This window comes from Nycticebus coucang, chromosome 9 (assembly GCF_027406575.1).
Source record: "Nycticebus coucang isolate mNycCou1 chromosome 9, mNycCou1.pri, whole genome shotgun sequence".
Taxonomy (NCBI): domain Eukaryota; kingdom Metazoa; phylum Chordata; class Mammalia; order Primates; family Lorisidae; genus Nycticebus; species Nycticebus coucang.
In genome coordinates, this window is record NC_069788.1 from 119658655 (window position 1) to 119678578 (window position 19924).

The following is a 19924-nucleotide window of genomic DNA, read 5'->3' on the forward strand; positions in this document are numbered from 1 at the left end:
CTACTAGTATTCCTGGCCAGACGAGCGGGCCAGTGTGGAGGCATGGAGGATATAGGAGGGAGGACGTGGGGTTGCATGGCTCCCGCAGTTTTTGGTCAGGGCATGCGGAAGCCCAGTGGGCGTGGGTCGCGGGTGAGGGGTCATGGCGCAGCTCTATGGAGGTCCCTGTGGCACCAAGCCCAGGAGTTTGAGGTTGCTATGAGCTGTGATGCCACGGCACTCTACCTAGGGCAGTAGCCTGAGGCTCCAGTGTGCCAAAATCAGTCTCACTCTGCCCCTAAGGGTTAATGCTATAAGGCAGCTTAGTCCCCGCCTTTAGGCTGCTCAGTCACTAGGTTACTAGCTCCCACCCGATCCTTGCTTTGGGACCCTGAGGGCAGAGCTTGCCAGGGCAGTTCTCTCACAATGGCTCCCTGCGCCCCAGCACAGTGGCTCAGTCTGGGGTCCTAGACAATGCCCAAAGTTCTCTGCACTCCTGCTCAAGCTCTCCCTATGGCAGTTCAACTGAGTGCCAAGTCCAAAAACACTGAAACAGTTCACAGGTAAGGCCTTTCCTGTTTGCAGTCTCACTGCTGCTTGTACTTACAGTGTCCGGCAGGATTAGGTCAATCAAACACACGCAACCACTTGCCAGTTTTCCACTGTTTTTGTCCTCCTCTTGGGGTCCAGAAGTCCCTTGCTGACTCCCTATACCCTCAAAGGGATGATTATAGGCAGATACCACCAGCCAGAGATGACTGGAGTCTTATCTCCCCAGACTCACCGTGCCCAGTTGCAGGGAAGCTGTTACTCAGCCGCCATCTTGCTCCAACCCCCAATATTTTCTTATTTTCATTCCTATTTTTTATTTGACCCATGGAGTATATAAAATCTATTGTCTGATTTTCATTTTGTCTGTTATATTATTATTTCTGGCAAGAATTTCAATGTGGACAGGGAACATTGTCTGAATAACTTCAGTCCTTCAAAATTGCTGAGGCTTTGGCTTAGCCTAGTCCATTTTAGGAAATGTTCTAATGGCCTTTGAAAAAAATGTTGGTTCTACCATTTTATGTACAGTGTGTATCAGATTAATGCCAATCAGATGAAGTTTGTTAATAATATTGGTCATATCAATTACTATTGATTATTTGGTTCTTCTGTGAATTGAGAGAAATGTATTAAACATTTCTACTGTGATGGTAAATTTCTCTTTTAAAGTTTTGGATTGATATTATCATATTGCTCTCCAAAAAAAAAAAAATAATAATGAGCCACTTTGTACATTTATCAGCAATATAAAAATATCCACTTTCTTATACTTTTACATCACTGGATGTTATCTTTTAAATTTTGTTTTGCCTGTGTAATATTGTAAAAACTACCCTTTTACCTTTATACATATGGGTTTAATTTTTTTTTGTTTTATTTTATTTTATTAATTTTTTGAGACAAGAGTCTCACTCTGTTGCTCTGGGTTGCTCATGGAAACCTGAAACTCTTGGGCTAAAATGATTCTCCTGCCTCACCCTCCTGAGTATGTGGGACTACAGGCACCTACTATGATGCCCGGCTAGTTTTTATATTTTTAGTAGACATGGGATCTCACTCTTGCTCAGGCTGGTCTCCAGCTCGTGAGCTCAAGGGATTGTCCAGCCGTGGCCTCCTAGAGTGCTAGGATTATGGGCAGGAGCCATTGCACTCCACTGGTTCCTTAACTGATGAATGTGGTTATTTTTGTATATTTAATGGCAATTTTAATTGCTTTTGGGGGACTTGCCTTTTCATATGTTTAAGTACGTTTTTTTCCCCTGTGTGTGTATTTGTTGCTTTTCAACTGATACAGTCTAAAGATACTCTGGACTAAATGCTCAATTTAGTTCAGTCCAATTTAGTTTGATAGGTGTTGAGTTCCAGTGATGTGCTCTGTAACCACTTTAGGGGGATGAATAGATGCTTGTCTTCAATGTGGATGGCGTGTCTGGGTGAAGGTAAGAAGCGACTCCAGTCCAGACTGAAAGTAAGCCAAGGTGTTGCCCAGATGCTGCTATGCAGAGTTGCAGCCCAGTGCTCATTTCACCAGGACCAAGCCAGGACTGTCACAGGAGACTTCTTCTTTTTTTTTTTTTCCACAGGAGACTTCTTTGTGGGCTAAAGGGATTCTCTACCTCAGCCTTCTGAGTAGCTGGGACTGTTTTGTTTTGGTCCAATGTCAATTCTGTATTTGTTAACTTATTTTGTCTTCTTTAGATTGAGGAGCTTGCCCAGACTCTTTCTTGCCATTACAATCAACCTTCCCTGGATGATGTGAGCATGGTTGAGGGAGGTTCATCACCTACCTCAAGTCCTCCAGCCAAGAAATGCTCCAAACCTCAAGAAAGATGGCAGATGTCTGCAAAGAAGGCTCTTCTTTCGTGGGCTCAGGAACAATGTGCCACGTAAGTAGTTTGCTATGACTGTAAGAGGCACACAGGGCAGCTGAATCCACCAACACAACTTCACCCATCCCTACCCCAATACCTCCCTCTCATGAAAAGAAAATTCTCATTGTTCACTCCTCTCAGTGAATCTCCCAAATGTAGAGGGCCACAGAGGTCCGTGAGTTTACTCACTTGTGGTTTTCAAGGTCAGAAGGTGGGTGGTGTCATCTGTATAAATGAACGTACATGCTGTGTTGTTTAGGTGGCCTATTACTGTGTATAAATAGGGTGTTATTTAAGTATCCTTTTCTTTAGGCACCGTTCCCTCATTCATCTGGAAGCTGGATTTAGATTATAAAACCTCTGCTGCAGTATGAACACGGTAAATGACAGGACTGTATCTTAATTGATTATATAATTCCGGAACCTAGCATGATGTGAGTTTATGATGGATGCGCCATCAATATATTGAACGAGTGAATGAATGAACTCATGAGTGAATAAGTAACCAAAATACATGGTTATCTCTTGGAGCTGTGTGTGATTACATGAAGAGAAAACAATCCTTGTTATTTAGAAACTCAGCTCAATCAGGAAACAGATGAGAGTGTGCATTTGAAAAAAGTGGGGATGAGAAAGGGAAGATAGTAATTTTCTTTTTTACAAAGAAAAATATTTTTCCGCTTTTGAGCAGAAAAATACATACACATAATAACTTCCTGACATATTACTATTGTCCACATTTTATGGTAGTAAAAATAGAAATAGGCTACCTAAACAACACAGCATGTACATTAGTTTACACAGATGATACCACCCACCTTCTGCTCTTGGAAACCAAAGTGAGATGGACATTTATCTTTCTATTTTAACCACTGGCTGAGAAGGTGTTTGGGAAGTATAAGGAATTTGGCTGCAGAAAGCAATTCCTTGTCATGTCCTAGCATTGTCTAGGTAAATAGAATTATAAATGTGTTGCTAAACCCTTTTCTGGCTAATGAAAGTCTGAGACAAAGGTTAGTTTTTCCCTTCAACTTACCTTTCTTTCTTTCTTTTTTTTTTTTTTAGAGACAGAGTCTCATTATGTTGCCCTTGGTAGAGTGCTGTGGCGTCACAGCTCACAGCAACCTCAAACTTTTGGGCTTAAGCAATTCTCTTGCCTCAGCCTCCTGTAGCTGGGACTACAGGCACCTTCTACAACACCCAGCTATTTTTTTTTGTTGTTGTGGTTGTTGCAGTTGTCATTGTTGTTTAGCTGGCCCAGGCAGGGTTTGAACCTGCCACCTTTGGTGCATGTGGCTGGCACTGTAACCACTGTGCTACGGGCGCCGAGCCTTTTTTTTTTTTTAACATACCTTTCTTTAGTTGTCATTTTCATAGAATGTTTTATAGAGCCACAAACATCCACAACCTTATATGTAGGTTTAAACTATATTAAATGAACTTTTTTCTTGAATCTTTTAGGGATAATTTTACATCAGTTTTCCAAATTTTTAAAAAATCCCAAAAATCCCTTGGTGCCTGTAGTGCAGTGGTTATAGCACTAGCCACATAAACATACACCAAGTCTGGTGGGTTCCATCGCAGCCCCAACCAGCTAAACAATGACAACAGGAACAAAAAATAGCAGGGCATTGTGGCAGGCACCTGTAGTCCCAGCTACTTGGGAGACTGAGGCAAGAGAATCACTTGCTCTGAGCTGTGATGCCATGGTGCTCTACCGAGGGTGACATAGTAAGACTCTGTCTCAAAAAATAATATTAAAATAATAAATCCCAAACATATGTGTGAAAAGTGTTATTATATCATATTCAGATTAATTTCATTTCTGCCTAAATAACCATCAGGCCCTTTCTGAGCCCCATCTGTTTCACCACGGTTTATCTTTTCTCCATGACTCTCCTTATCCTATGCTAATCTCATTCAGACACAGCACCCCTTCTGCAGTAATTCATCATGACTTTATCCTAGTTTTGCCATGACTGGTAATATTACAAGGTAATTTTTACTTTAATATTCTGTGATTCTCTGGGATTCAGATATAAAGATGGTGCTGTAGGTAATATCTTGTATTTCCTTGTTTGTGAAACAGGGGGATCAGGGCCCATCCTCCAACTTCTAAATGAACCTAGATCCAGCCACCCATTCTGGAGCCTAACCCTGCCCTTTCTAAGCCAGTCTGGCAGCAACATCATTCTGCTGGCCTCGGCGCATTTGTGCAGAACTGCCTTTGCAGCCTGGTGCTTTCCTGAGTCCAGGGCCTGACAGTCAGTACTAAGCTGGGTCTGGCCCCTTGAGCACTGCGAGCGTCTGGCCCTACCCTCAGCCACAGCTCCCACCCCTTAACTCTCAGTTTAACTTAGAAATTGAGAATTCACTATGAAGCCAGAATCCCTGGGGGTGAAGTCCTGTCTCTGTGTCCTTTCTCACTGGTGACCTTGGATGCCTAATCTCTTTTGCTCTGGTTTTGTCAGTCATAAAATGTGGACAATAGTAATATGTCATGAGGTTGTTATGTGTATGATAAGGACTATTTCTTTTAAACCATTTGAAACAGTTTCTGGATGCGGTAGGCACCACATTCCTATTTGCCAAACACAAAAATCACAGACTACTCTGTAGTTCATTACGGTCATAGTTTAAACTTTTTCCCTAAGTAAACAGGAAAACCGAGGCCATCTGGAGCAGACTATTTCCTGGGGACTTGTTATTGTTTGACTCAGACCTTCAATTTCTTCATGCTTTTTATGGGATATTTTTATGGGATGTTAAAGGAAACTGTAGTTCTGGAATATTTTCCAAATGTGTGGGTGACTATACTCTTTTACAAGACTTTCACTGATCTGTTAACAACTACATAACAGTGACTGAGTGATTAAAAAAAAGTATATACATTAAGATCCCAGTCTGTACCAGGCACTGTTTGGGGGTGAGTCTACTGTGGTGAACAAGAAAGGCAGGGCCCTTCGGGAGCAGATGAAGTAAGATGGTAATTACCAGCAGTAAGACTAGGACAGACATATGATATAGTCATGGATGCTGAGTTAGGGAGAGTGTCTGCTGTAGATGGTCAGGCAGGGCCTTGCTGAGAAGCGAACTTGGAGATGAGTCCTGATGGCGCAGGTGTCAGATGTATGATGTTGTCCAAAAAGGGGTGCACAGGCACCATGGCAATAGGAAAGAGTGGGCATGGAAACAGGAGTGAGGCCAGTGCGTCCACAACACTGTAAGTGAGGGGAAGGTGTAAGGATGGGAGGGATGGGCAGGGGCTAAATAATGTGGGGCCTTGAGGGCCTGAGTGAGAGATGTTATTCTAAGTACAATGGCCAGCCAACAGTGTCTTTATAGAGAGATTAATTTTAATTTTTACATCATATGCATGATATAAAATTTACCATTTTGACCATTTTTCACATTGTTGTGCAGCTATAACCACCATCCACCCCTAGAAGTTTGTTCATCTTGTAAGATGGAAACTCTGCACATATTAAACAATAACTCCCTGTTACCCCCACCCCCAGCCCTGGCAACCACTTTCTGTCTTTATGAATATGATTGCTCTTTTACCTCATAAAAGTAGAATCATATATTTGTCCTTTTGTGTCTGGCTTATTTCACTTAGCGTAAGATCTTTAAAGTTCATCTACATTGCAGCATTTATCAGAATTTCCTTCCTTTCTAAGACTGAGTAATATTCCACTGTGTACATATATTACATTTTGTTTATCAGGTCATCTGAGGTAGTAGGATTAAGCAGAGGAGTGTATCTAGTAAGCTACTGGCCACTGATTTGGCACAATAGATCTTTTCATTTGTCCCAGTGAGAAAGAAAACTGTTTCTTCTAGTGAAGGACCATAACTGGGTAGCGGTCTAAAGCAGTGATTTTCAAATAGTGTGCCACAAAAATCTTAACGATCATTAATTAAATTATTTTTGGACGAAGTTCAAAGCACGGTGTTTTTTTTTTTTTTATCAACATAATTTAAGTGTGCCTCGGAAGTTTAATAGTAGGTTCAAGTGTGCCATGTAATAAAATAAGGTTGAAAAACACTCTTCTAAAGTCAGTTTTGAGCTAACAGATTGTTGAACGAAGAGCCTCAAACATGAGTGAGTATCATTATCACCTGGAGGCCTTAAAGCAGCTTTCAGGTCTATCTCCAAGTTTGATTCAATAGGTATGGGTGAGCCTGAGAATGTACATTTCTTCCTCCGCACCCCCCCCCCCCCATTCTTTTTCATATAGGGGTAAACACATTGTGGTTACCTAATTTGCTTTTGTATATTTTGAGTCAAAGTTATGGGTGTGCCTTTCACCCAGAATATAGGCATTGCACCATTAGATGTAAATTTACCGTATTTCTCCTACCTCCTCTGCTCTTAAATTCCTTTGAGTTTTACTTACATAAATATACATAAGTGTTGCTTAGCCACATGTACTCAGCACTAATTTGGAGAAGGTGTGTTTCTAATACCTGCTGCCTAGGTAGTGCTGATGCTGCTGGTATGGAACCACATTTTGAGAACTGATGATTTGTGATATCTTGAGTTTCATCAAACTTGGTATTTTAATTTAACCCCAAGGTTAAAATAAAATTTGTTTTGGCGGTTTTTGGCTGGGGCCAGGTTGGAACCCACCACCTCTGGTATATGGAACTGGTGCCCTACTCCTTGAGCCACAGGCACCACCCATAAGAAATTGCTTTTTTTTTTTTTTTTTTTTTTTTGCAGTTTTTTAAATTTTTCTGGCTAGGGCTGGGTTTGAACCCACCACCTCTGGCATATGGGGCTGGCACCCTACTCCTTTGAGCCACAGGTGCCACCTAAAATAAAATTTTTATCTAGAATCATTTAAATCGTTTGTTTGATTCACTGAATTTTGTTTTAATTACTATTGAATATGGTAGAAGTGTCTTGATATATTATTTTTTAAAGTATTTATCATGTTTTTGTCCCTTTGTGATAGGCACGAGTCTGTTAGTGTGACAGATTTTAAGTCAAGCTGGAGAAATGGACTGGCTTTTTTGACAGTCATTCATGCCTTGCGACCAGACCTTATTGACATGAGGAGTGTGAAGCACAGGTCCAGCAAAGACAATCTGGAAGAGGCCTTCAGAATTGCAGAACAAGAATTAAAAATCCCTAAAATGCTGGAACCTGAAGGTAAAGAACTTTCTTTTTAAAACAATTTTTATCAGAAGGTCCAGTGTAAAATTAATTCAAAAATAGTAACTCTCTGTAAGAAAACATAATAGCGTTATATTTGTATCCTGAAGGCTTTGTAACTTAAACTCTTCATTGAATTTTACAAAATCAAGAATTCCTACCAGTTAGTTAACTTCAATAATAATGGGGAAAGCTACAGATGAAAGCAAACAGTGTTGTTACTGGAAATAATTTAAGCCTTTTTTTTTTGCATTTTCTTCTATTGTTTTCAATATTGTGTTCTCCTGGATTCTGTTACTCTGTTCTAATTCTCTTGTGTAAGATGTTTCCCTGATGTTTCTTGAATTAAAGTAATTTATATGTCTCCTCTTCCCTACTCCTCTTTTCCTCCTCCTAGTTAAAACTTCGCCTCCATGAGAACAGGAACTCCTGCTTTCACATCTCTCCCTCTGTGGGTGGCCAAGCTTTGTCCACTGATTTTGCTCCATCAATTGTGTTGGGTTGTTAGCAACAACAAAATCCTGAGTACTAGTTATATTTACAGCAATCATCATCAAGTTATAAATTATTCTAATTTCAAATTCTCCAAAGCACTTCACTTTGGATTGGATTGTTTCATAATGTAAACAAAGCTGTTAAAAATATTAAAATTATGAAAGAAGTCTATTGGATTAGTGAAAATTATAATGAACTAACAATCAAATACGTGTGAATTCTAGTCTTGGCTCCAGAACTAGGGATGTGAATATCAACGTATAATGATTGGCTGTCAAAATAATGTGAAGTATAAACACATTTATACATGTTATTATAAATTTTACCAGTAGAAAGGATGTATAGTGCACAGTTTACAAATAATATTACATGTATGATATGTTTTATTATAAATTATACATGGCCCCCAAATGCTTTGTTGATTTTTGCCTAACTCTCATGTCCATCTGTCACCACCTTAGGGATGTAGATGCTGAACAAGTCTAGTTCTGACACAAACGTTGGGTTATAATTTCTCTTGCATTACTGAGTGAGTGGAACAGCAAGGAGCATGTCAGAACTTCACTTATTCTTCAGTGCGGTGAATGACTTCCTTGCTGAACTGAATACCGGAAGAATGTTCTCAGCTTTTTCTGCTTAGTCACAATTAAACAGCTATCAAGAGGATACACTTTTCTTGAACACCTGAGCTCAGGCAATCCCCCCCACCTTGGCCTCCCAACAGGATGAGCCTGAGCAAGAGTGAGACCTCATCTTTACTAAAAATAGAAAAACTAACGAGCGGGGCATTGTGGCAGGTGCGTGTAGTCCCAGCTACTCGGGAGTCTGAGGCAGGAGGCTCGCTTGAGCTCAGGTGTTTGAAGTTGCTGTGAGCTGTGATGCCACAGCACTCAACCCAGGGTGACAGAAGGAGTCTCTAGCTCTGGCTCAAAAAAAAGAAAAAAAAAGAAAGAAAAGGACACACTTTTAGGATTTATCTGCATTATTAGCATTGTTAGCAATTTCTTCATTCCTTTTTTAGCAGTCAACAAAACATCAAAATTGAGGCCTCATTTGCAGACTTCTATGGTGTAAATGGTACCAATAGGACTGATTTCAGGCTACTGATGTGAAGTCATTGAACACAGAATTGGAAAAAGATATTGAGTAGGACACCGATGTGTGTTATTTCCAGCATCCATATAAAATAGAGATAACCTCAGGAGCATAGGTAGATACTAGTGAAATGTAAAATAATTGGGGAGTAACGAGTTCTGGGTATTTATTACATTTGCTTTTAATATAACTTAATTGTACACCCATATATTAATAATTTTCAATGATGATTGTTTTTAACAATCAGCTTTTAAAACTGCTGGACGTTTAATAGTCAGCTCTTTTAAGCTGGTGTGAGCCAGCTGGCTCCAGAACACCACCGACCAAGTGAGTGGATTCATCACATAACTTTTTCGTGTAAAATAGCTTTACTGAGCATGATTCACATACTACACAATTTACCCATCTAAATGCATAATTCATTGATTTTCACTGTGCAGCCAGCCCTTCATATCCATGGGTTCAACATCTGTGGAGATAACCAACTACGGACCAAAAATATTTGCCTCTATACTGAACATGCATAGACTGTTTTTCTCTTGCCATCATTCCCTAAACAATAGAGTGTAACAGCTACTTACATAGCACTTGGATTGTATTAGGTATTATAAGTAATCTAGAAATGAGTCCTGGAACTAATCCCCCATGGGTACCAAAGGACACTGTATTCACAAAATTACACAGTCATCATCATCATCATCAATTTTAGAACATTTTCATTATCCCCAAAAGAAACCCTGTGACCATTAATAATCACTCCACATTTTTCATTACTTTTAAAAATGTTTAAGTAAACTTTATTCTTCAGAACACTTTTAGATTTATAGAAAAATTGAGAAGGTGGCACACTAAGTTCCCATATACCCTGGGCTCAATTTTCTTTAACATCTTATATTAGGTTGCTGCATTTGTTGCAATTAGTAAATCAGTATAGGCGTATTATTATAAATAAAAGCTGTACTTTATTCATATTTCCTTAGTTTCTCCCTAAGAGCTATTTTCTCTTTTAAGATTCTACCAGGAGACCACATTACATTTTCTTGCCTTACCTCCTCAGCCTCCTCTTGACTGTGACAGTTTTTGTTTTATGTGATCATGACAGTTTTGAGGATTACTAGTTCAGTGTTTCAAAATTTGTCTTACTTTTTTCCCCCTAGACTAGACTGGGCTTATGGGTTCTTGGGAGGAAGCACACAGAGGTAGAGTGTCATTCTCAGCCAGCTGTGTCAAGGGTGTGCACTAACAGCGGGACTGCGCACTGTGGAGGCTCAAGTTGTGTTTGTCAGGTTCCTCTGCTGTGAAGTTATATTTTCCCTCCTTCTTTCCATACTGTACTGTTTGGAGGGAAGTCACTCCACACACTCAGGAGAGTTGTCCTCTCTTTCCTTGACTGTACATTATTTACATAAATTATTTGAATTTCTTCTGCACAGGAGCTTTGTCTGTTCTCCCCATTTATTTATTTGTCCAATCATTTGTTGCTATATATGGGCTTGTTGATATTTTGTACTTTTAGGTGTAATCTAATACTACTTTATTTTAATGTGCAAATTAAAAAAATAATCTTAGCCATTGGGAGCTATTTGAGTTAGTTCCTGTGCTCCTTTGATTATCCTCATCAATTTTAGATTTGCTTTTTAAAAAAAAAAAATTTTTTTTTCTTTTGTTTTCTAAAGCACTTCTTTGCTTTCTGGCACGAGAAGATCCTCTGGGCTTATCTTGTATTTCCTGCCCCAGTCTCAGAATCAGCCCTTTCTCCAAGAAGCCTTGGTTTCTTTATTGGCATTAGAAATTGAGATCTGGGCAGGGCATCATGACTTATACCTGTAATCCCAGTTCTTTGGGAAGCAGACATGGGAGGATCACTCAAGGCCAGGAGTTCAAGACCAGCCTATGTTTCCCAAAACAGAGAGAGAGAGAAATGAGCCAAGGGCTACTGGGGAGGCTAAGCCCAGGACTTTGAGGTTACAGTGCACTCCAGCCTTGGAGGACTTTGAGGTTACAGTCTACTCCAGCCTTGGAGAGCAAGATCCGGCCTCAATAAAAGAAAAAACAAAAAGAAATCAAGATCTGGGTGCTAGATGTGCTCTTTGCTACTGTTTCTTAGTCTTTTTATTTTTATTATTATTTTTTTTTGAGACAGAGTCTCAAGCTGTTGTCCTGGGTAGAGTGCCATGGCGTCACAACTCACAACAACCTCAAACTCTTGGGCTTAAGCAACTCTCTTGCCTCAGCCTCTCAAGTAGCTGGGACTACAGGTGCCTGCCACACACCTGGCTATTTTGTTGTTGTTGTTGCAGTTATCATTGTTATTTTAACAGGCCCTGGCCGGGTTTGAACCTGCCAGCCTTGGTGGATGTGGCCAGTGCTCTACCCACTGAGCTACAGTCTCCGCCCGGCTACTTAGTCTTTTTAGATTTCAATTTTTTTCATAAGAGTTGAATTAGGTGATATTTCTAAGTTCACATCCTAATGAGTTATAACCATATTTTTATAGTTTTGGAATTAGTCTGGTTTAATGTTGGTTTTTATTAATTCTTATTAACTTTTGTGTTTTTAATTTCAGATTAATGTGAAGGTACAGACAACTAGATTACAATATTTGCATTTGTTAGGTACAGTCCCTCTTGTGGTTGTGTCCCGCACCCAGGAAGTGTGCCATGTACCCTTATTTTGTGCCCATTAAGTGGGAGCATCCCAATCTCCTCTCCTCTCCTCTTCCCCCTCTTGTTAATTTTTTAACCCCATCCTGTTTTTCTTCTCTTCCTTTTGTTTCTGTATTTCTTTTTTTTTAGGTTACGGTGTTTGCTTTCGTTAGGTAGAGTCCCTCTTATAGTTGTGTCCTGTACCCCGGAGGATGCCATACATTGTGCCCAGTAAGTGGGCACTCGCCCCCTGTCTCCTCTCTCCCCCACCTTGAATTGAACTGAGTTTCTCTCTTATGGGGATGTCTATTAGACCGTCTACTAGCTTCCTATTCCTTTTGTTTCTTTTTTCTTTTTCTCCCTTTGTCTTTTCTGTTTCCATTTTGGCTTTTTATTATCCATTATTTTTATTATTTCCTCCTGTCCTTTGCTTTAATTCCCTATTTATGTTAGTGTATTTTTAAAAATACTTATATTTTGATTCTTTAAATCCTTGTTCTTAGTATAAAATTTTTTCCTCTATTTTAGTATGTGCAAATAATCAGGCAACTAATAGAATAGATGCTGTTATAAAAGCAAATTTCCATTGTATGACTAACTGCCATAATTCATTATTAATAGCTTAAATAATAGCTCAAAAATGTGAAATTCCTTATGATTATTTGTGCTAACCAAACAGCACCCTCATAGTTGTATAATGGAACATCCTTTTGACATAATTTTCTTAAACCATTTAATCATATGTGGTGTCAGACCTAATGGAAAGTTTTTAAGCCATTGTTATTACTTTATGTATTTATTTATATTTATACCTTTTTCTGTGTGTGTTTTTCTTTTTCTTTCTTTCTTTTTTTTGAAACAGAGTCTCATTATGTCTCTCTTGGTAGAGTGCTGTGGCGTCACAGCTCACAGCAACCTTAAAGTCTTGGGCTTAAGCAATTCTCTTGCCTCAGCCTCCCAAGTAGCTGGGACTACAGGCACCTGCCACAATGCCTGGCTATTTGTTGTTGTTGTTGTAGTTGTCATTGTTGGTTTAGCAGGCTTGGGCCGGGTTTGAACCCACCAGCCCCGGTGTATGTGGCTGGTGCCCTAACCAGTGAGCTATGGACCTTTTTCATTTTTCCCTATGAGCCTTTATACCTTTTTCATTAAAGCTAGAATTGTTCAACTCTTAATCTTTCCTTTACTGAAACCCTACCCTCAGCTTTTTTTTGTTGCCTTCTATATCCTTACTGCCTTGGGCTAATATTAATTCATATATTATCTGTATATGAATTAGATTAACTTTCTACTTCAGTTGATTTATAGCACTCATTGGACCTCATAAACATGTTCACCATAACATGCATGGGGTGTTGTTATATTTGTTTGCTGTTTGTTTTTCTCCTAAGCCTAAACTCTTTGAGGGGCAGATGATGTCTTAAGGCATCTAGCATGCACTTGTTGAAAGATTAAAATGTTGAAACTTAATATTTCCAAGGGTAAGGGCTATGCCTTACATATCCTTGAAGCCCCTATCTGTGACCTGCATTTGTTGACTCTATAAATATTTGTTACATTGAGTGTAACTGAATTAATCAACAGAGAAGTTTTTTTTTCAATAACCTCCATTGGTTGTTTTGACAGTGTACCAGGAGATATTCCAAGTTAGGTGTTCATTCCATCTGTGACGTGTTACATCTTCTTTGTGATTTTATTTTCTACTTCATTTATTATATGCTTATAGAAGTCTTGCACTTAAAGAATTCATAGTCTTTTAAACTTCTTTTTAATAGAGCATTTTGCAAACTTGTTTTTACCATGGACTCTTTATTTTATTTGTGCAGTTTTTGGCCAGGGCTGGGTTTGAACCTGTCACCTTTGGTATGTGGGGCTGGTGCCCTACTCCTTTGAGCCACAGGTGCTGCCCACCATGGACTGTTTAATGCAACACAAAGCTTGACTCATAAAAGGCTCTCAGGAAATTTACTTGTTTTATGAGGGAGAACTGTGGATGTCTTGGAAAAGTCTTTGGAGTTTAAGTTTTTTTTTCAAATTTGGGGTACAAGTGTTTTTGGTTACATGGATGGCTTTTGTAATGCTTGAATCAGGGTTTTAAGTGTATCTGTCACTGGGACAGTTTTCATACCTGTTTTTGTTCTTCTCCCCCTCCTGCCTCCCACAGGTTTGAATTCTGTTGAGTTTTACTACACTCTATGCACATGTGTGCTGACTGGTTAGTTCCAGTCTAAAAGTGAGCACATGTGATATTTGGTTTTCCATTCTTTAGATATTTCACTTAAGATAATGATCTCTGGTTCCATTCATATTGTTGCAAAAGGCAATTAAGTCATGGCTGAGTAGTGTTCCCCGGGTCATATACCACATTTTAATCCACTTATGAACACTATATACTTCTGGAAATGCTTTACCACACAAATGCTGAGACCAGTGTGTCAGGAACCGATTGCATTTATTGTATGTTCCCGCTCTCCTGGAGGAATTTCTGCACTCTGTCTCCAGAAAGAGGAATGCTTTTTTTCCTTTCCACTCTTCCCAACTACTTATGGCCTCATGCATACAGCGTGCATGGTGACACTTTCTGATTAGAAAACTGAGCTGTGCGTGTACTAGTGCAGGATTAAACCCAGATCTGTCTGACTACAGATCTAAGCTCTTCACTGCTCTGTCTTGGCGCAAGGGTGAGTGAGCAGAGACGGTATGACTGGTCTGCTACTTTGTTCATTTCAAAAGCCTATGAGCCAGTGGCACAGGCTTGGCATGCCCGTCCTTGGAGCTCATTACAGTGAGTCCTGTCTATAGCCAGTTGATAGTGTGGTGTGTCCTACAGATGTGGATGTCGATAATCCTGATGAAAAGTCGATCATGACCTACGTGGCACAGTTTCTACAGTATTCCAGGCATGCAGCTAGGACTAGAGATAAGCCTCAGGTATGTCTTCCTAAGTACAAATCAAACTCATTTTTGTTAAACTCTCTTAATAGTTTAATTTTTAAAATTTGAGATATAACTTGCATACAGTACTTAAATGTACGGTTCAATGTGTTTCACTGAAGTGTTCGCCCATATTAACCATACCCAATCATGGTGTAAAACATTTCTAGTACCCAGAATGTTCCACTCTGCCTCTTTTTCCCACCTCAGGCAACCAGTTTTTTGATTCCTTTCACTGTCAATGAGTGTTGCCTGTTTTATTTTTTTTTTAATTTTTAAGTTAAAAGGGATAATTTATTACACTTGCTGAATTTTCTGGAATAACTTTTAGACAGGCACCATATAGGACAAATTAAATCAAGCTGGCTTTTAAAAAATTCTAGAGATGTCAAATTTTTGTCTGTTGTAATTTTTCTTATCTTTGTTGAGATATAATTTACACACCATAAAATTCAGCTAGTTAAAATATACAGTTTAGTGGGTTTTAGTATATTTACACAATTGCATAACCATAACTATTATCTAATTTTAGCACATTTCCATTTTACCTCTTTTTTACCTCTTTTCATAAAACTCTGAGCTGAAAAGAAGCTCTTATTTTGCTTCCATGAAGATAAATGAGTGCTGTGAATTTAGTAGAATGTTTATGAATAAGTTAAAATTTACTTCCTCAGGCATGATTTCATGCATTTTATTTGCCAAATTGGGCCTATGTTTTTCCAGCTGTTATGTTTGATGAAAGAAGCCAGATTTTTACTCACTCTGGAAGAGAGACTCAAGCTGAGATGCAGGCTTATAATTCAGGGCACCTATTTCTGCCCTGCTGAGGAGCTCCTCTGTTATGATTAATTTTCATGTTAAAAATAAAATTAAAAATTCAACTGTCAATGAAATTGGATGGAAAAATATTAGAAACACATTTGCTTAATGAAAATGAAGAGGCTAAAGAGAAATGGAAGAAAGACGTAACTTCTGCTTTATTATGTAGCAGTGAAATCTGCTTCCAGATGTAAGCAGGCCTTAAGAAAAAAAAAATTGTTGGTGACTTTTATAGCATAGCATAGCCAAAATCTTTAGTAGTATTATTTTTAGGATCTTTAAAATGTTCAACATATTTTTGATGCGAGCATTTTTGCTGGGTGTAAACATCTCTTGAATTACCCCATATTTTGATTTATTAGAAAGCAGTCATTGGAAATGCCTACTATAAAGAAGTGATTCAGAATAACATTCTCTAAAATTGAGAATTGTGGAAATGGATAAGCCACGGACAGGGAGAGGAGTCTACGTGCCCTTTTCTTTAGCACGTTAACTTCAGGTATTATACGAACAAGGAAAGTTATTCTTTGGCATAATGAGTCATTAGTGTGTATTGATGGTAAGTATTTTACTGACATTTTGAGTTCTTAATTTTATTATTAAAAAAAAATCAAATCTAGTTACAGGGAAAGGTGAAAGATGCCATGCTCTGGTTGAGGCTGCAAGAGGAGAAACTACAGAAGGCGCTAAAGGATTCGGAAAACGAGACGGACTTTACAAAGTATTGTGTGAGTGTGACCACAAAGAGCTATTTCTAATTTACTTAAAAAGTATATATATATTTTATGATTTCAATAGATTTAGGGGTCATAAGTAGTTTCTTGCTGTTGTTGTTACATGGATGGATTGTGTAACTCGGAAGGAGGGTCTTTCGGTGTACCTGTCCCTGGAATAGTGTACGTTGTATCCAATAGGTAGATTTTTATCTCTCACCCCTTCTTGAGCTCCCCTTTTTCAGTTTACCTTTTTAGGGAAGAGTCGTAAGCCTGTTTTTAGAAAACTCTTTTAGAATTAATTATTTAAATATTAAATTAACTGCAGGTTTTAAGGCTAAAGTCTAAAACTGTTCTTCTGAAACTGTTTTTTTTCTTTTTTGTTTTGAGATAGAGTCTGGCTCTGTCACATCCACTCATTCTTATTTTGTTGTGAACACATATTTGGGAAGGACAAACAAACTCATATTTTCCAGGTGGCTTTTTGATCTGTCCTCTATAGCCAGGTGGCCTCACTGCTCCATTCCAGTAGAAATTCAACAATACTGACAGGAGACACAGCTGAGTAAGGCCTGTGTCGTTACACTGCACCCAGGGTATCATAGCTCACTCAAGAGAGACACTATGTCAGAGACGATACTGGATTTGGGGGATTTTCCCTTTAAGTAAAAACTTAAATATAACCTATAGCGATAGACCTCATAATGTATAGCAGATTACAATTTATAAACAGAAGTAAATATTTCAGTCTTTAACATGCTCTTCTAATTATAGAACCTGCTGTCCTTTATGGAGTCATTTGATGAAGAAAAGAAATTCCTTTTGGATGTTCTGTCAAAAGAAAGGAATCTGGATAACCTGGATGAAGATCGGTTACAGCTGAGAGAAGCCTGGGATGGCCTCAAGTACCAGGTTACTATTATGTTGATTTTCATTGTTTTTCTGTGTTTTGCTGGATGAGGACTTTATTTATTTTTTCAGTTTCTGGCCAGGGCTGGGTTTGAACCCGCCACCTCCGGCATATGGGGCTGGCGCCCTACCCCTTTGAGCCACAGGTGCCGCCCTGGATGAGGACTTTAGACTTCATGAGAAATTCTGTAGCATTTCATGATAGGGTAGATGCTTCATCAGGAAATAGAATAGGGTTCTTATATTTTCTCCATGGCATCATCTGGATAGGGGTTGGATTTAAGTAGGAAATTATCATTCTGTTTAGAGAAAACACAAGCTTTTCCAAAGTTATATTTGCCATCAACTCTTGGTTCACCGTAGTAGACTGGCTGTGTTTCGATTGACCTATAACTGCTTCTGTACCATCATGTGTCCTACCAGTAGGTGCTTGAAAGGCATAGGGATGAATCCAGGGAGAATATATAAGGATGAATGTGCATATGTGTGTCTAAATATGTCTGTATGATTTCAGCCCTTTTAAGTTTATCAAGACTTGGTTTGTGGCCCAGAGTATGTTATACATATAACCACGTGCACTTGAAAACAACATGCATTCTGTGGCTACTGAGTATAGTATAGGATTCTGTAAAATATCAATTAATGCTAGGTGATTGACAGTGTTGTTTGGATTTTCTGTCTTGGCTGATATTCTGTCTAGCTGTTTTATCAATGACTGAGAGAAGGATATTAAAATCTGTAGAAATCTGTCTTTAATCCTGTCAAATTTTGCTTCATGTACTTTAAAACTTTGTTGTTAGGTATGTACACGTTTATGATTATTTTGTCTTCCTGATGAATTAACACTTTTACCATTTTGAAATACTCCTGTTTATCTTTAGTAATATTGTTTTCCAAGATATCTGCTTAATCTGATATGAATATAGTCAGTCTACTTTTCTGATGGTGACTGTTCGTATGGCACATCCTTTTCCTATATTGTAACCTCTTTGAATATTTACGTTTAAAGTACATCTCTTATAAACTGCATATAGTTGAATCTTTTTTTTTTTTTTTTTTAATTGTTGGGGATTCATTGAGGGTACACTAAGCCAGGTTACACTGATTGCGTTTTTTTTTTTTTTTTACACTGATTGCATTTGTTAGGTAAAGTCCCTCTTGCAATCATGTCTTGCCCCCAGAAGGTGTGGCACACACCAAGGCCCCGCCCTTCCCCTGTCTTCCCTCTCTCTGCTTTCCCCCCCCCCAATAACCTTAATTGTCGTTAATTGTCCTCATATCAAAATTGAGTACACAAGCTGTGGTATATGTATACCATGGAATACTATTCAGCTATTAAAGAAAAATGGAGACTTTACATCCTTCGTATTAACCTGGATGGAAGTGGAAGACATTATTCTTAGTAAAGCATCACAAGAATGGAGAAGCACGAATCTTGCTTTTTATCCATTCTGGCAATCTCTGCCTTTTAATTGTGGTGCTTGGTCCATTAACATTAATGTAATCGTTGATATGGTTCAATTTAGGTATACTATTTTACTGTTTGTTTATTCCTTCTGTATGGATTTATATATTTACATTCCTTCTATTCTTGCCAGGGTTTTTTGGATGGTTAGGTGTGTTTTTGTTTTTCCCCCCTGAACTCAATTTTAATTTATTGATTTTTTGGCTCTGCATCTTCCTATCATATTTTTAGTGGTTGCTTTAGAGATTATAATATACATTCTAAAATTTTTATAGACTTCTAAGAGTTGTATAATTTCCTTTTTTTGTTTTTAGAGGTGGTGTTGTTGCCCAGGCTACAATGCAGTAGCTGTTGCAGGTGAAATCATAGTGCACCACAGCCTCAAATTCCTGGCCTCAAGTAATCTTCCCATTTTAGCTTTCTGAGTAGCTGGGACTATAGGTTTGCACCACTGCAGCTGGCTTAGAGTTGTATCATTTCTAAGATATTGTAACTCTTGTAATATGTAGAAATCTTGCAATCAAGTTCATTCATTTAGTTCCCATTTTTATGCCGGTGTTGTTTATCTACATGTATATGTCATATATATGACAAAAACATGTCTTAAAGTCCCCAAGGCCATATTATAAATTTTGCTCTAAGCAGTCATGTATTTTGAAGAAATTAAAAGAAAAAATTGGTATTTTATATTTATCTAGATATTACCAATGTTTTTCATTTTTTCTTAGAACTTTGAGTTTCCATTGAGCTCATTTCACTTGAGCCTGAAAACTGTAACTTATTTTATAATGCAAGTGGTCAGTGAATAACAATTCACTCAGTTTTCCTTGATTTCTAAATGTTTCTATTTTGCCTTTATTCTTTTTTAAAAACAAATTTATTGAGATATAATTCACATATAATAGGCTGGGCATGGCGGCTCAGGCCTGTAATCCCAGCATTCTGGGAGGCTGAGACAGGTGGGTCGTCTGTAGTCCAGCTACTCAGGTGGTTGAGGCAGGAGGACCACTTGAGACCAGGAATTTGAGGTTGCTGTGAGCTGTGATGATGCCACAGCACTCTATCCAGGGCAACAGAGTGAGACTCTGTCTTTAAAAAAAGAAAAAATTTACATATCATAGAATTCACCATTTTAAATGGACAATGAAGTAATTTTTAATGACTTTAGAGTAACAGAGACTGTATGGTCTATAAAGTCAAAAATACTTACTCTGGACCTGCATAGGAAAAGTTTGCTGATCCCTGCTGGGTCTGTTTTCAGAGTATATTTTCCACACCAATAGCTG

General features: G+C 38.5%; 1 protein-coding gene across 4 annotated transcripts in view; it reads left to right on the plus strand.

The window, feature by feature from the left end:
- SYNE2 (spectrin repeat containing nuclear envelope protein 2) overlaps nt 1-19924 on the plus strand; it is a 424477-nt gene that overhangs the window by 133056 nt on the left and 271497 nt on the right. For all 4 annotated transcript variants that reach the window (XM_053601260.1, XM_053601261.1, XM_053601264.1 and 1 more), the window contains exons 7-11: nt 2230-2417; nt 7364-7560; nt 14629-14729; nt 16172-16279; nt 17039-17176. In XM_053601260.1, coding sequence (XP_053457235.1) covers nt 2230-2417; nt 7364-7560; nt 14629-14729; nt 16172-16279; nt 17039-17176 — 732 coding nt within the window. The remainder of the gene's footprint in view (nt 1-2229; nt 2418-7363; nt 7561-14628; nt 14730-16171; nt 16280-17038; nt 17177-19924) is intronic.